General features: G+C 46.8%; 1 protein-coding gene across 1 annotated transcript in view; it reads right to left on the minus strand.

Moving 5' to 3' along the window:
* Positions 1-13,196, minus strand: part of LOC126538927 (uncharacterized) — a 169,753-nt gene that overhangs the window by 66,223 nt on the left and 90,334 nt on the right. Inside the window, exons 5-6 of the mRNA XM_072289678.1 lie at positions 9,792-9,884; positions 1,351-1,406 (exon numbers count right to left, since the gene is read on the minus strand). Of these exons, the coding sequence (XP_072145779.1) occupies positions 1,351-1,406; positions 9,792-9,884 (149 nt within the window). The remainder of the gene's footprint in view (positions 1-1,350; positions 1,407-9,791; positions 9,885-13,196) is intronic.

Here is a 13,196-nt window from a genome sequence, read left to right on the forward strand (position 1 = left end):
ACCAAGATGACTTTCCTACGTCGAGGAATTACAGGAATGAAACTGAACTGCCCGGCCATTCCCGAAGTGGCAATGGGCGAAGTTTTTATCATTGCAAGGAATTAAAATGAATGCAATTGCTGCAAGTTCGAATTCCCCGAAATCGAATTAGAACGGGAATCGGCCCATTCCGCAACACTGGTAGCCACGTGGCTAGGGCCAGGCACTGGTGAACTCGAGCCATGGGAATGGATGCTGATCGAGGCGGCCGCCTTTCCCTGGACGCGCAACGGTAAGACGCTCGTGTGCCGTGCATTCGCTGCACGGTAAGGAAGAGCACGTAGTCAAATTATTTTCATATTACCTCACCCCCCGTCTCAGCGTCCGTCATATTGAGATTGGGACTTTGGTATGTAATACCGCAGATTCTAGTTCAACTTCAGTCGCTCATTACAATATTTTCATTTGTCGTCTCCACTGCAACGGGAAAGTGGTGATGGCACACGTTGCTGTCAGATTCGTTGTCCATGAAAGCCCGCGCTGAGCGCAGCTATGCACAGCAGTCGAATGCACTAAATCTTCTGGCGAAGTGAGCGGTTGCTCAGCCAACATTTCTGGCTGAAATTTCTAAAATTATCACCATGGATGTTTCGTCCGCCAAAATAAAAAGCGCCAAGGGGTTGATATCATTTCGCGTGGCACGTACTTTGATGCAGAGTGCCGGTGAGGCACTCGTAGCAACCTCTCGAAAATGAAAGCAGAGCGCAAATTCTAGACTACTTGCTATCTTTAAGGCGAAAGGCTTATATGACTCATCAAGCAAAAAATATGATTTATCATCTGATTATATAAAACCCACGCGACCATGTGATCACATCACGTTCCCGGCGCTGGACCTTCTGTTACTCTAACTGCAAAATACCACGGTGAACACTTACGGCATCCGCCACACGCAATAGCCTATACCCAAAAAAACCGATCTGGCGTACTCCCAAAATTAGGTTAAGGCGGATTAATGTGAATTAACGTGGAATAAAGTCGATTAAAGTGTAAAAAGGCGGAATAATGTTATGTAGGGTGCACTCAGGATTAGTTATTAGCATTAAGGTGGAATACAGTGAATTGAGGTGGATTAAAATGGGTTAGTGTGAAATTAAGTAGATTAAGGTCGAGTAAAATAGATTAAGTTTGGAACAAATAAAAGCAACGTGTGCTAAGGTGGAGTATTAATTTAAGGTAATAATTAGACAAGTCATCATGCTTTCACCTGCAAATCACGTAAGAATACTAAAATGCCTGTTAAATATGTGCACTTGTTCGACCGCTGCGTTGTAGCATAGCCACAGAAAGAAACAGAACATTAGCACATACTTTTTTAACATATATCGCCTTGACACCCTTATCGTCTTGTTCGTTGCCATCACCACCTGCAAAAAGATGAGAAACAAACAAAAAAAAGTTCACCGACGATTACGATGCTCCCCCACTCGAACTTTTGGCGCCGCTGTATACGTGTTTTCATTTCGCGATGCATTTTCTGGTGCGGACAATCTCTCTCGTGAGGCACATTGCAAACGCAGCGAAGTGCGGCGTGACTGCATCTCTAATCAGAATTTTCCGAGACACAGCGCGTGGGAAACCGGGTGGACCCGATTCAAAGCAACTGCCCGAGACTCTGATCATGCAGACCTTTGTTTCCATATAAGGTATCGGTGGAAGCGTGCTACTCTAGCGTCATGTCGTAAGGATCGTTGCTGCCGAACATATTGTGAGGCACTACGCTTTTCCTCATACGTTTTCGTCAGACCATTCTCCTCCGCTTTCCCGCCAATGGTTCCGCTGCACCTTTCTCATCAACTTTCTTCCTCGCGCTCTCTTCGCTGTCGCCGTCTTTAATGCCCCGCTGCGCTCCACGTGCGCTATTTCATCCTTCGCAGTGCTCATGCGCTCGGTTACGCCGAGGACGCCGACGCTCAAGGCAGAAACGGTTGCCTAAGCGCTTCGCACTAAAAGGAACAGTACGATCTGGACTGAACAGCACAGTCTGCACATAATGTATACCATTGTTACGTAAACTGCACACCTAGACCTAGAAAGCATCTCCCAAACTCAATAGTCCTCCATGAAGTGGATATTTAAAGACTCGAATAGCGAAACGGTAAATGATAAGTGTATTGATAATACTTGCACATTTTCTAATATCCTCCACTGCCATTCATCTCGGACGATGAACATTCCTACTCTTGAATCACTGATTTTCAATATTGAGAGGCTGTCATCGCAGAATCAGGCTGTATTGACGGGTCGTTGAAAAAAAATACTTTGTTCATTGCGTGGGTTTTTCACGAACATCCCCCAATTCATTGAGAATGTGCACTTAATGGAGCATCTGTGAAATTATGCTGGATGGAACAAAGGTGGCGTCTCAAATCACCCACTCGAAGTGGTATTCGCCAACAAAATAACATGCTTTTCCTTAAATAAAATACTCTGATATGCACTTTCTGCAGATCCGTTATTGTAGAGAAAATAATGGCAGGAAGCTTAAGCTTTGCCTTTTAGAGTGGAATGCGATACCATTCAAAGATCCCTGACTGCTTCTCAGGGTTCCTGGCAACTTCAGCTTATATAACTGTAATGTTTACCGGGAAACACCGGGGCAAACGCTAGGCACGAAGGCGAGCTCTGTGCTAGAAAGGCGGGCTCGTGTGTGTGGGCCAATCCCGGAGGTAGTCCACAGCCGCGCCAAAATTTACATCGTTTTCAAGTTACTTTTATTGTATGGCACTTCTATTATTTCAGTATGAGAACATTTACCGCAGAAGGCATGACCTGTCGGTGGTTTGTTTCATAACATTTGTTTGTGGGCTTTCTTTCTCGAAATTGCGAAGAATGTGTTTGTCAAGAATGCGACACAAGGTATGACCTCCTTTAGTGACTCAATGGTATGGCACTATAACCCGTTCATACCGCATGTCACACAGCAAGGCGTGGCATATACATATACCTAAATATATATATAGGATTTTCTGCGAGACGGCCACACAACGCTCTCGCAATAAAATTATTTTCCGTGATGCATTGGCGTATGAATCCTGTATCCCATCACGGAGTAATCGGTTCTTTGTTGTTTGCGCGGTTATTTCACGTTATCAGGAGATTGAATAGCCAGATTCATAGAAGTGCTGTTTTCGTCCTGTATCTCATACCCGAAATGAGACTTGTCTAACTAGGTATGTCATGATCGAAGGGGCAGAGCACCGTACTGCTGTTCTGAGGGAAGAGAGTTGGAAATGAACCGTCGGCAACAAATTGGGTCAAGTGTCTGTTTCATACTAGATAGTTGGTGCTCTGCAATGAGCCTTTTTCACGAAAAATTGGGTCTCTCGGTAAGTGGCAGTCTGAATCTACCGGTCTCTATTAAACCTGTTTAGATCTGAGAGAGATCGGTAGTCCGGAGTCACCAACTTGTGGGAAACGGCGCGCAGACGTAACCGCTGTAGCCACGGTTTATTTAGGCCAGCTAATCATGGTGCCACAGGATCTCGGCAGAAACTGCCACCGTGGCCACTGAGGTAGAGCACCAGCGTGCTCTTTTCTTGCGCTCACTTCTCGCAAGCTGTCGTCTTCCTCGCGGGCTTTGAAGATGATAGTTGCTCCGCTGCAACGCCAACTTGGATCACTGGGTATGTGGCACTGTGTCTGTGCCACTCCGGAATATTCTTTAAAGACAACTTGGGCCATAAGGGATGGCCCGCTCTTCAATGACCAAAAAGTTGTGCTTGTGTTTCACTTCATGAAGTGGGGTTACACACCAACATATAGACGCCGCGAAGATTCACAGCAAGAACCACGCCGTCGAAGTACAAACGTAAGAGGCGCGAACGCGATCGCTGAGCCATGCACCCTCCAGGGCTGCAGATGATAGTGCCAACCATTCCACTTCCTCACACATTACTTCGCTCCGTCTCTCTCTACATTGATGTCGATAATGCGTCGCCTGGAGTGCAACATGTGAGCTAGTGCATTTCTGTGCCAGGTGAAAGCGAGATTCCTTTATGAGACAGTGTGAATGCGTTCGACCTTTCGTTGATCTCCTACCGCTCTCCAGCGCCGCAAAAAGCACCGGCCGCCGCGCGGTCCTAGTATTGCGTATCACTCGCTGAACGCTGCACGTGAGCGATCGTCGTCTTCTACTCGCCGAACATTTGCGCTCCTAGCACTCGTACGCAGTCTTTCTTGCGGAAGTGCTTGCTGCATACACGCGCGTAGGAGCTCGGTTCCTTACTCATTCGAAGCGTGATCAGCCGTGCGTCGCTCAGTTTCTTATCTGTGGGGTAAAAGTGAAAGCTCACGCCCTGCTCCTTTGCGTACGTATAGCGCACTGAGGCGGGAAGCAATAAAGTACCATGCCGCCGATAACTTTGAGCGCACACCTAGCCTTTGTTGTCCCTAGGTGTCCGCACCCATGAAGTGGGTGCAAAGCGACGCTGTCCCAAAGAAAAAAAAAAACTGAGAAATCGCGCGGTGAAAAACACGTTCGAACTGTTCCCTTCCTTTGTCGGAGCAAGATCGGATCATGTGATCCAACTTTGCACGTCAATACGATTGCCGCGCCCGCATCACGAGTTGTAGGCCTCGCGCCCAATAGGCATTTAAAAAATTACCGACGATTACGTTACTTCCTAATGCGAAATTTGAGCGCAGCAAATAAGCTGTTTCACCTTTTCGATAGATTGAGGCAAAGAAATCGAGCAACACATGTATGCGCTATCACAGAATTTTTTTTTTATTTTTCACACGTATTCCTTTAACAAAGACTCCACTAACAGTTCTTGACAGTCATGAAGGAAGCTTTGTGGTCGGAGAAATAGACTGATATATGTTCGACTTGGTACACCAATGCTTGATTCTCAAAGACGAGATCTATACAAGTGCCTCGCGAGGTTGTCACAGCAGTGGGACGCGTTACGAGCAAGAGGAACGGGATGTTCTCCCGCATAAGTGTTAGGAAATTGCTGTTTGTCTTTATGTCAACATTAAAGTCCCCCACTACTAACATCGGTGTGGATCGATGGATGGTTAATGCGAGTTGCAGGAAGTGCACGACGTCTTTCGTGAGTGCGGTAGGGGCGAAGTAGGCAGCTACTACCAGCAAGCCGTTGGGCAACTTTGCGGCGCACAGTTCGCCAACTTCATGTGACGTGCCAAACATTTCGACTGGTATTGCAGAGAGACCTGTGCGCAAGTAGATAGCGACTCCCGCCGCTCTGTTGTGGTCTCTGCGAGCACCACAGCAGTATAGGAAATCTATGATTTCGAGAGGCTCTTCGGGATCCATCCAGGTTTCAGCAAAGCAAAATACAGAGGAATGGCGCAGAATGTGATCGTGGTGTACGTCCTTGGCATGTGCGGCAAGGGAGCGTACGTTAAGAGCGGAGATCAACAAGTAGTGCGGCTGTTCAGTCATGGCGAGGCACTTGGCGGTGATGGTGTCAAGTTTGTGGGACTGCAACCGACGAAATTCATCGGCTAGCTTTCTGTCCGGATTGGCTTTTCCGTGGTAGAATGTGAAGTCGAAGAAAGGAATTAAGTTCGAGCCGGCGCTTTGACAACCGGAGACTCGCAGGAAGAGGGGGGAGGGGGGCGGCGTGTACACCCAGCGGCAAACGATGGGGGCAGAAGCGCGCGCAGCAAGCGGACAACACGATAAAGGGAGGAGGGAAGAGATAGCAGCGACTGACTGATGCCGCTGACGCCGATAGTGAGTCAACCCCAGCTGCGGAGTTGGTTTCAGGGACAACGCCGCCAATGCCGACACAAACAATATGATACCCTCGCTTCCGCAGCGCTAAGAACCAGGTCTAGCCGTGGGAAGGTGGTCACGTATTCGTCGACGTGCCGGGGCCTACGTGAAATAACCGGCGCGTCGGCAACTGAAGAGCACCCTATCCGCCACACAAGAACAGGGGGGGGGGACCCTTTCCTCCTCTTTCTGCATGGCGGCGACGGTGTTCTATGCAGTCACGTTATCTTTACTCTCTAGCGGCGTCAGCGGCATCCAGCGGTATCAGTCGGTCGCTGCTAGCGCTGGGGGGATGAAAGGGGGGCGGAGCTGGTTACGAGGCCGACGACAACGCCGACAACGACGCGAAACCCAGGAACGGACGCCAAAGAGCTGCGCTCTAAAATATGTGGTTGCGAAATTATTAATGTCCAGTTGAACGCCGTTGAGCAGTCCTTGAAGTTATGAACTTCTCGCGGGCAGCAATGATTTGAGACGCTTGGCGTGGCGTGATTTGGCCTTACCGAGGCGCAGTTAATGAACAGGGGAGATCTTGAGCCTCCAAGGAACGCACCGGCAACGTAGGTTTCCAAGAGTGAGAGCAAAGGTGACGCAGCATCGCGGATGTACCTTCTCCCCTTACGCAACACCCGGCCCGTTTGGGTTTCATTCCGCCTGCTCTAGTGCGTGGGGCGTGCTCCCGTGCCGCGACGTCACAAACTATGAGAACTCTGTTGAGGCGTGCTCGTGACGTGGCGTCCAGTTAAAAGGAATTTAGGCTGCTACAGACGACGTTTTCGCATAAAAATCAGCGTTACCCATGTTACGATGACTGTCCTGCGATACAATAGTCGAACAGGAAGGCACTCCTTGTCTCACCTACATATTGCCGGCTGTATTGCGTTCAGCACTAACTCAATATACCGACACAACAGATTGTCGCCATTGAAACGAGTTATGTAGGAGGCCTGTACTTCATTGGGGTTTGTGTTTCGATGCTGATAATGATGATAATTTTTTTGCATTCCCTTTGAAGAGGGGCGGTGAAACGTAATTACCTAGCCTGCTTGTTATAATCAGGTATGATATACATGTCTTGATCTAACGTTTTTGTATACACATTTATGCGCGCTTGCGCCACTTTCTCCTAGTCTTTTTTTTATTTTAAAATCTACCCTGTACAGCTAGCGATCTCTTTAAGAGATACATCCAGTCGTATCAATCTCTTCCCTGCTTTTTTCTACCCTGCTTCCCTGCTATAAGGTCTCTTCCTTATCTCGAGTGCTGAGCAGTTGACGCGTCCTTCCAATTGGATCCTAGGCGCTTCTGGAACGTGTACGTTACCTACGGTTCTCACTGGGTCAATCCCTTCGCCTTCCATTAGGACGTGATTACAAGCCACATTGTTACAAGTCACCTGCTACTCCGTTTGCAGACAAAAGTACATTGCCGAGCATGTTACTGCTGCTCAAAAACTTGCTGCTTAACTTAATGCTGAAGCACAAGATTATACTAAGAAAACCAAATGAATCTTAAGCATACATCACTCTGATTTATAAAGGCGCCTTTCAAAACAAAAGTGCCGACAACGGCAATCAAAACCTGCAAGGTATTTCAAGCACGTGAAAAAAACTGCAGTGCCAGGAAAAAGTCCTCAAAAAGTCAAATACGAAGGAAGCAACACTATCAGTCAGCATTTCCCAATGCGCATACTTCTTATCCAAGTCACTTTTCGATTCGCGTCGTCTGCCTTTTTCGGGCTCTGACAATTACTGTCTAGCGCTTGACAAGTCGGAGCAGTACCCGTGAACGTAACGCCTTTTTGTATTTCATGACGCCGTGCACTACTAATCCAGATGTGAGAGTTTTTCAGAAATCACTAGCTTCAATGTCCTTAATGGGCAATACAGCACGCCAAGCGCCTTCTGTGCACGTAGCCACAGGACTGACCCAATTACAGCCTTTACACTGGTACCGGACAGGTACATGCCACCGACTTGCTTTTACAGTGATATCCTCCGTACGATACTTCACAATTTTTCTGTGGCTTAGTAATGTATTTCCATGATTGAATGGGCTGCCTGGGCTACTGTGCTGGGAGAATAGCGTTCGAAACCAACCCTCAGACCAACTTGCGTCACTCAGTATGTGACAAATATTTACATGTGCCGCTTTTCAGCAAATTTATTCACCCCGACATCGCCCATTCTAAGTGGGGGACTGGTTAGGTAACGCTGTTCAATGAGTCGATGCTCAATGGCAGCACTGTGTCAGTCGGTCTGCGCTGGTCTTCAGTGAATCTCCTTGATACCACCTTCAGTCACTCGCTATGTCCCAGTAGCTGTGTGCTGCATTTCAACTACAGCCTTTGACAGCAACTTGGGTAAAATGCAATGTGCCACGAAAATGCGCCGCTTAACAATGATCAAGTAAATTTGACAGGACCTATCTCACTATGACTGCCAGCGGTAATGCGTTTTGCATCGAATCAATATAATGACGCAATGAATTGCCACAGTCTAGGCGAGTTATTCCGAAGGTGTGTACTGCAGCGGGATTCCTATTTCATGCTTCCCTAAGAACAGTCGACCCCATCTGGTACCGCGGCCGCAAAGTCTGCGCGTGGCGTCCCTAATTCAAGGCACGTTGGTGCGCGCGAACGCTGAGAAACACGTCACGCAGCAACCAGGCATCTCTCTCGAGCATTCTTTTTTTTGGACACGCTGCGCCATCTAGTGGTGCTACTGAGAATTCCGCGCGTGACCTTCTAAACATAAAATGTGCCACATGGATGCCTGTGAATAATAATTGCGCCCTGCCTTGCCGCACACCCATTGCCATGTACTTAGTGACGCAAGTTGGCGAGATGCTCGTTGAGGAGCAACGCATATCCAGCGCATTCACTGCGCAGCATGATAATGTGTAGGCGTAAAAGACGTTCATTAAAATGTGGCACATACTCGACGTAGCATGATAAAGCATTCGTTTGCTATTCTAAAGAAAATTTACGACGTGGGTGCCATCGTGAACAATATCGGAGAAATTTAAAGGATTGTACAGGGGCAGATTCCTAGCAGAACATACCTAGTTATCTAACTTGATGTCAAATACGTTCATTAAAGAGCAGAAAATACGTACTGGTGGATACCCAGTGACGAAAGTTGCCAAGCTCCAAGTCGTTGTCAAACATTTTCTTTGAACAGCGGCACCTGCCCAGTCCCGCATCTACAATGACCCAAGTCGGCGTAAAAGTGCTTCGTTGAAGAGCGGCATTCATCTGCACATTGCCACATACGCAGGGAACTAGGTTGGCCAGACGGTTGGCTTCAAACCCCGCTCCCCGAGCACAGCAGCCCGATGCCTTACCCATTCAAACATCAACTACACATCGACCCACTTAGACGGGAGAAGGGTTGGATAGAAACATCAATAAATTTATAGTTCGACCACCGTTAGTGCATGAAGTACTCCGGCGTGCCATGTACTTAGGGGCCATGCGCTAGGTTCGCGTAGATGGCGTTAGACAGCGTCGAGTGTTCTGAGGGAAGAGCGAATGATGACTACCGGTATAATAAATACACGCCTCAAAAATAACTTGTTTCTTCTGTGGCATTACGCTGTGTTAATATATTGATATTGATTGATATTGATATATTATATTGAGTTAGCGCATTACCGTAGACAGCCATCGTTGACGGGCCCTGTCGAATTTTTTTATACGAAAGAAGAAAGTGTTCTCTTCAAATGTCAATTCCGTAGGCAGAACAACCTGAACACAGCACATACCGTGCACTTCATACGGAGCCTTTAAGAACCACTTGGCAAATACAGCCTCCACTTCGCGTAATCTAGGCTCTTTGTTTGCATATTCAAGACCACTTGTAAACAAATAAGATTCCACAGTTGATTTTTCCATGACATGCATCATTACACTAGCCAGTAAATAATATAGGCACCTTATTATTTAGCGAAGCGAACTTTTACCAGTGCATCAAGTATAGTTTCCAATGAGTACAAAGAAACTTACTTTGGCAGTTGCAATAGCAAAAGAAGATGAGAGTCAGAAGAAGGTGCTGCTCGATTTGCATTGGCTGTTTTTTCATATTCAGTGATTCTAAGTCTGGAAAAAAGTTTAATTTGTTAGAACTCCCCTAAATACTTCCAAAAAAACGAATAGAAAGAAAGATATGTCGAGCCAAAGCATATGCTGGAATCTATATTAAGCAACGCTTCAATGAAGCGGTTAATATTTGCTTTAGAACAAGCATTAGAGTGCACAATTTGCTTTTCTAGCACGCTAAGGAACGTGTAATCTCGTGCAATTTTTGTTTATCTAACTTACAGATCCCACCTTTAATGTCATGTAACCTTTTGTTTAAGTACTACATCAAGTCCTAAGCTGTGCTTAAATGTAAACTATGAATCAAGAGGATAGGCAGTGCGAGACTTATGCAAAGCGATGTTCAAGGGACAAACACCATGTTTGATACTTGCTGAGGGAATGCTGGTGACGACAGGTGTAGGGAAAGAAAAGTACAACACGAATCAAGAAAGACTTCGCAAGTGTGCGCGCCTTTTGTCACAGTGGCACATATCAATTCTTGACCACGGGCCCAGAACAAGCCCACAAACAGTGGCACATACAGAATAGCAAAATCAAGAAGAATGGTGTAAATCAGAAAAACCATCTCGTAACATATTTAATTAGCTGACTGGTGGGAATTAGTAGCATGTGACCATCCTGAAGAATTGGCCGAGAACGAGCACATACACAGTGGTACATAATAAGTAGTTAAATGGCAGTATATAAGGTCCACACCGTATTGAAACCACGTAGCCGTGATTGGTATAAGGCGTCTATGTATCCGGTATGCTCTCTCGCGCTTCCCACTCGGCATGCTGTGCCCTCTAGCGCCACCGCAGTGAACTCCCGCGTGACACGTAGGCGAATATACTGCAAGTGTCTCGAAAAAAATGGAATAACCGCTCTTTAGAATTAATATCTTTGGTCTGTGTCTTTCCACACGTAACAATATATTCAGACAAAAAATTAAAGAATGTCTGTGAGGTCCGTTTTACTCCGCCCACCACCAGACAATTTTTTTTGTCATTGAAGCCTGGTAATTAAGGAACGGCACATACCCATTGATCCAAGCATGCTCTAAACAGGCTTATTAAAAAGCGGCACATATTTTGAGGCACATTCTCAGCGATGCATACGTAAGGCTTCAAGTGTGTGTTTAACCGATTTCTTGAAAAGTGCCATATACCTACTTGAACATACCCACTTACCAAAACTGCCACCAAGCAGGCTTGTTGAAATCTGGCGCTTGCCTAGTTTGTCGTACTCAAAGATCAAAGTAAAAGAGCGTATTTCCTGTCTTCGTGCATGTTTCCTGAGTGGATCTCTTTTTGGTTGGTTTTTTTCTTAATACAGATATTAAAATTGGGGAGAACGAAGCCAGTTGAAGAACGGCACATAAATAGTGGCTCATACCCAAAGACTAAGTTGGCGCGAAAAGGGTAAATGAATAGCGGCGTAAACGCAATGTCATATGCGCGTGCCCAAGTTGGCTTGACAATGCGTTTTGAACTCAATTTATTCATCACATCAGTGCGATGCTCTAACCACTAGTGCATGGCCTATGTAGTTAGGCCACCAGGTGGTATAGCCGTTAGAAACACCGGCAACGAACCAGTAAACCAACCACGCACCCACTCAAAAAACCGACACCAACGTCCGTTTGCTTGTCCATCCATCCATTCGTCCATCCATCCATCCGTCCATCCATCCATCCACATATCCATCCATCCATCCATCCATCCATCCATCCATCCATCCATCCATCCATCCATCCATCCATGCATCCATCCATCCATCCATCCATTCATCCATCCATCCAGATAGACAAGAGACAGACACCGGAAAATGATTCAAGTACCCTAACAATGCTAATCAAAAGATAAGAGTAGAAGGCTCACGGTAGTAAGAACAAGACTGGGTGACGACGATACAAGGACGACAACTGCATGACATTGATGTGTTGACGACGTTGGGATGACAACGACAGCGTGCCGACAACGTGATGCCGATGCTAGAATTATGTAGATGGTCTGACGAAGAAGTGCAAACAACAAAGAAACAACCACGGCGATGATATGACACGACGAAGGTACAAAGGCAACATTGGCATGACGACGAGGCAGTGACAACGGGGATGGGACAATGACGGCATGGCGATCATGGGATGCCAACACCTAAAGTGACGATGATGCTTTAGGATGGTGGCGTGACCGCTACAGTCTAACGATGACTGCGTGAGCGAATGCAACGCCCATGCGGGCGTCACGTTGTTCCATGGTGCTTCATAATGCGGATGGCGTGGCGATGATGGTGTGACAACTTGACGATGGAGCTGGGCTGACAATGATAGCGTGACGACAATATGGTGGCGAAGCGAAAACATCGACAATGGCATGTTGGAATTGGTGGGAGATGCCGAAATACGGCGTCCTTATGACAATGATAACATGATGGTCAATGCATGGGATAAATTGTACTCACTGCGACAAAATGATTACGCTGCATTGATGGCATGGTGGAGACTCTGTCACAATGATGCAAATTAGACACTGGCACTATAACGAACTGGTGATTATGGAAGGACGACGGCAGCATGAGGACGGCTCGAAGATGCCGACATAATAAGGCAAAGCACTGGCGTCAACAGAATGAAGAGGACAGAAGTATGAAGATGACATCACAGCAAAGGAACATCACGATGGAATCGTGGAGATGGTATAACGACGGCAGGATACCGATGGTGTGTGCTCTTTCACGTGCATGACCTGTCGCTACGTGCAGTGTTGAAATACACCATATCGAGTGTTTACAGTATACCCGGTACCAGCCAATTGAGCAACATGGTAGACAGCATAGATAACAATGACACGACGATGATGGCGTGATAACGAGGAATTGACAACAAAGGTGTGACGACGTTAGAATCACGATGGATGCACGTATATATGGACAACGTGCCACAATGGGGGGGGGGGCGGCAAGATGACAACGGGAAGCCAATCCTGGCAGATGCATCCCACCAAGTACATTTTCCAGCAGCTAGCACACCCTTCAAGTGTTAAGACAATGGAATTAGCACAACATATTGCCGATGATAGAATGTCCATTACCACATAAGTATGCAGTGCAGCGATGACTGCCACTAGGGGTAAATCTTAGTAGTGCCACCTGTACATGAGGTATTCCTTCAGACAGGAGCCAGCCAGCACCAACAGCCAAATGTAATAGCAGTGGGAAAGTCGCATAAAGAGACAAAAGCAAGCTTGGGTTTCAAAGCAATTTTCCGAAGGTGGGAGCGGAACCTTCAGCCTCCGCATCATGTAGGCGAGGTTCTACCATTCAGCTACA

This window comes from Dermacentor andersoni, chromosome 8 (genome assembly GCF_023375885.2).
Source record: "Dermacentor andersoni chromosome 8, qqDerAnde1_hic_scaffold, whole genome shotgun sequence".
Taxonomy (NCBI): domain Eukaryota; kingdom Metazoa; phylum Arthropoda; class Arachnida; order Ixodida; family Ixodidae; genus Dermacentor; species Dermacentor andersoni.